Source organism: Juglans regia, chromosome 14, assembly GCF_001411555.2.
Source record: "Juglans regia cultivar Chandler chromosome 14, Walnut 2.0, whole genome shotgun sequence".
Classification (NCBI taxonomy): domain Eukaryota; kingdom Viridiplantae; phylum Streptophyta; class Magnoliopsida; order Fagales; family Juglandaceae; genus Juglans; species Juglans regia.
The window spans coordinates 9,047,472-9,051,932 of NC_049914.1; the positions used below are offsets into that span (position 1 = coordinate 9,047,472).

The 4,461-nt window shown below is 38.1% G+C and overlaps 1 protein-coding gene across 1 annotated transcript; it reads left to right on the plus strand.

The window, feature by feature from the left end:
• Nucleotides 1-939: 939 nt before the first annotated feature.
• Nucleotides 940-1,716, plus strand: LOC118344541 (flowering-promoting factor 1-like). The gene has a single exon (XM_035685514.1). The coding sequence runs from the start codon at nt 1,044-1,046 to the stop codon at nt 1,419-1,421; it is 378 nt and encodes a 125-aa protein (XP_035541407.1). The 5' UTR covers nt 940-1,043; the 3' UTR covers nt 1,422-1,716.
• Nucleotides 1,717-4,461: the final 2,745 nt, after the last annotated feature.

The following is a 4,461-nucleotide window of genomic DNA, read 5'->3' on the forward strand; positions in this document are numbered from 1 at the left end:
CATGCATCGATCTACCCGCCCCGCACCTCGGGGTTGTCAAAATGCCATTCGCATGTATACTGCAAGGTACCACTTGTATTACACGTGTTGGCTTCCCCGGTTATCCTGTGCACAGAAACCATATTATTCCTTTCAAACCCATAACGCTTAAATACACGACAAGCTAATTAATTTACGTTATATCTCTCTTTGTGAACGTTATAAAGGGAACATGTTTTCCTCCATACTAATCTTCAGATACAAACGCTATTCATTTTCATCTTACTCAACATCAATAGCATGTATATATATATATATATATAAACACACACGTAGCATATCGCTAGGAGATCATGAAGTTATCTGTTTTGACTTCTAAATTTCTAATTATCGGTAGCTTGGCTGTCATCTTTCATGCTTATCAACTTTGATGTGCTATGGGGGTTTGGCTTGATGGAGTTTGATCTTCAATCCTCTTTATTGATTTCATATTAACGACTCATATGACTGCCTGTTTGTTAGATCAAAACAGTGCTTGCTAGCTAGCTAGCTAGTATATCGTGTACTTAATACCCACAACCCAAATAATGGCCAAAATTATGCAAGTTCTTTGCCTTTTTTTTTTTTTTTTAATGGGCATGCAAATGTTACAGGCAGAAAAATAGCAGAATGAAATAAAAGGAAAAGAGAATGATGCAAGTTAATCTTGCATTACCAAGTATTAATGACTTCATTAATTTTAAAGTTCTCGTCAAAGAAAACACAAAAAAAAAAGGTGCATGCGTCCCCGCACATTATACGTACATAACCTAATCTTGTTCACTGTCTATTTTCATTAATTATTTTTACTCCATTATTACGGGTGAGCTAGGCTGGTAGCAGGTCTGAACTATGGTATTACAACGATGAAGCCTCACCACTCACGTCTCGTCTGGTCTCGTCCTATAAATATACGGCCACCTCGCAATTTCTGGTACGACAATCGATCGTACCTCATAACCCATCTAGCTGCCCAGCTTTCTGTCTCCTTTTCCCTCTCTCTCTCTCTCGCTCACATACACACAATGTCCGGTGTGTGGATATTTGACAATAATGGCGTGGCTCGCCTAATCACCAATCCAACTAGGGAATCCTTCGAGCAAAAAGAGCCACCCTACCCAGGTACAGCCACTGCACCTGGCGCTCGCCCCCGGGTCCTCGTATACCTCCCGGCTAACCATGTGATCCGCTCCTACTCCGAGCTCGAACACCGTCTCAACGAGCTCGGCTGGTCTCGCTACCACAACCCCACCAGCCCCGACTTCCTTCAGTTCCACAGGTCAGAACACTCACCCCACTTGATCTCCCTTCCGAAAAATTTCGCCAACTTTAAGATCCGTCATATGTACGACATCGTCGTCAAGAATCGCTCTTTCTTTGAAGTTCGCGACGCCACAGCCTGAGATACGTGCTCCCCCCCCTCCCTCAACCAGTACCAAAGTGGTGCGTTAAAGAAGAGTGTTGGCCGTTGCTGAGTTTCTCCATTTTCTTCGGTTAAGTTTGTATTCTGGCGGTGTTTACTTGAGCAAATTGTTTTTGTCATGGCCGTAAGGTGTAGTGCAATTGAATGTGGTTAATACGTGACTGCTGATGCTTTATTCTGCTTTATTCTGAAACGTTTCAGCAACCAAATTTGTTGTTTCTTATATATATCCATCTCTCGCATCGTGGGACCGGTTATGAAAACAACGACTTTGATTCTGGCTTGCTAGTACTGTTCTCTAGCTCTGTTCTGATCATGGCTTCCTAGGTTGGTTTCGTTTGCCCTTATTCTTTCTTTCTTTTCTTATCTTAATTTTACATAAAATTAAATTACTGCGTGCATGACTCTGTACCATTTACCATGAATATCAATACCAGTAAGTGATTGAATTACGCTGTCCATGTGACTAACAATCTAATTAGCACGGAATGTCTCACGTTGAGTAGCTAGCTAGCAAGCTTAGATCACAACGTCCGTAGTGAAGTTATGAAATTTCGTAGACCGTTGGATGCAGATTGATTATGAGTCATGACTAGTACTCATACAAGAGTAGACTACTCTCGCACATGAGCTGGACCTAAAGGAGAAGCGAGGTCTGCTTTTTGGATCTAGTCAGCTTAATTGCGAACGTAAAGGCTGAAATTTCATGCAGCATAGGCTGCTATATCTTCTAATGCAACAGAACCCGTGTTTGTACGTACTACACAGACCGCCAATGTATCAGAGATCATCACTGAGGCTAGCCCTAGCTAGGGCCAAGCATAGGGTTTTCAGGCCAAGCATGCAGCATGATCTCCGTGAGTGACTTTCTGGTCAAAAAAAAAGAAAATAGGAGGTGTGGAAACAACTACATTATATATATATATATATATTATAGGAATTTTATCCATTAAATACTATTTATTTTCAAATATTTTTCATATTTTTTTATAAAATTTAAAGATATTTTGTATAAAATATAAAATGTGAGATAGTAAGAAGAGCTGATGTGTAGAATTTTTCAATATATTATATATATCGCCGGTGGTCCCCGTCAAGAGGCTCGGTACGTGTAAAATATTATGGAAGAAAGGAGCATGTGCAGAAAGATGGAAATCAACGTCAGGGACGCCATGGGAAATGAAAGATTCGCATATTTGTAGCAGAAGAGTACGAAAGAGAAATCAGAAAGTAGTAGAGATTGCAAGCTGCGAATTGACATGTCGAGTGGGCTGATGTAGGTGTCACTGTAAGTCTGAATCGGTGCCTGCAATGTCGTACGGACATTTAGGTCTGCCACCTTGACCTGCGGATCATGCATGCCACTCCATCGTAGCCAATCTACATCCTGCTTTTGAGTCTCTCGAGTTGAGAATTTTCTTTCTTCCCTTTCCTTGCTCAAGATCGCGTGATCCCGTATATATATTAGCACGTAACTTTTCCTTGATTTGAACGAAAAAGAAAAAAGTGACGCAGAAACATGTAACTTTTCGTAACACATTCATCCCAAGAAGATCAATTATTCGGACGTCGATCAAAACCGGTCATTTCAACACTTTTTTTATTTTTCGTGAAAAATTTATAAACAGTAAAAAGATTATTTTTGAATAATATTAAAATAGTTAGAGCTAATATTTTATAGAGTTTTTAAAAATGAAAAGAAAATTGAATATATAATTTTTTAATATAATTTTATTTTAAAATTTTAAAAAAATTAAATTATTTTTTGTTTACAAATTTTAAAAAATTATAATAATTAATTTAAAAATATTTATATTTAAGTTATATTTAAAAAATAAATTAAATGAGATGAAATAGCTTGAGACGTGTCCAAAACAAATTTCCAAAGATCCCCTGAGCAATGGGTGAAGAGACTCGAACATTGGTAAGAGAACAAGGCTCACGCCATAAGGGCCAAAAGACTACTAGCTCAACTCGTTAGTCTTGAACTTTGAAAGAGTAACGAATCAATGATACACTCATCCGACCGGGCATGGCCATCGTCGTCAAGGAATGACTAATTTCCAATATTTCAATCGGCAGTGGTGCAATATATAACACCATCCGTCAATCCATATAGTATAAAATTAAAAGAAAGGCTCATCGACCGGATGTGCACATTATTGTAAATCTTGTTGAGAGTGAGGAGTTAGCGAGAGAGAGAGAGAGAGAGAGTGAATCAGATACTAACAACTTCTCCTCACTCTCAGCAAAATCTTTGCAACATAATTTTTGTGGGATTGGGTTTTCGGCTGATAGGGCTTGTCAATGTAATTGGATTGTAATTTAATCTCTTCAATTTTTATTGTGGGTTTGGATCACTGCAGATTTTAACTTTCTGAGATGCATCCCATGTTGGATATGTGAAATAAATGTCGAATTTTAAGAAATTTCTCTATTTGGATTTGGGTAAAAAATAGATCTATGGAAACTCTCTCTCTCTCTCTCTCTCTCTCTCTCTCTTCACAAGCTACCAAACATTGGATTTGCATAAAATTGTTGGACAAATTACCAAGAACAAATCGAACCCATCAACTGAAATATCTCTCCTCTATAATATATATCGTTGGGATACACCGGTTATCAAAAACTAATTTGAAGTATAACAGCAGAAGTAAACAAAAGAAATAACGACAATTATACAAAAACCACAAAGATTTAAGTAGTTCAGCTCAATATAAGCCTATGTCCATTGGCGAGATCGGTCTCAATGAATTCACTATCAACAAAAGTGGAGTATAAGAGATCAATCACAAAATCTTTAATCCCAAAGCCTCAATACATCCAATGAACACTCAAGATTGTTCACAAAAGGATTCTCTCTCTCTACAATGTTTGGCTACTAATGAATTGAAAATACATGAGAAAATCATGTATTTATAGTCCACGGTGCAAGAACCCTAATTTCATAACATTCACTCGAGCAGATTCATGTCGAGCAAACGTTTAGGGCAGGTACTCACTCAAGCTAACTGTCTAGC

Excerpts from the sequence above, each read along its gene's own strand:
- LOC118344541 (XM_035685514.1), top strand. The coding sequence starts at position 1,044 with ATGTCCGGTGTGTGGATATTTGACAATAATGGCGTGGCTCGCCTAATC.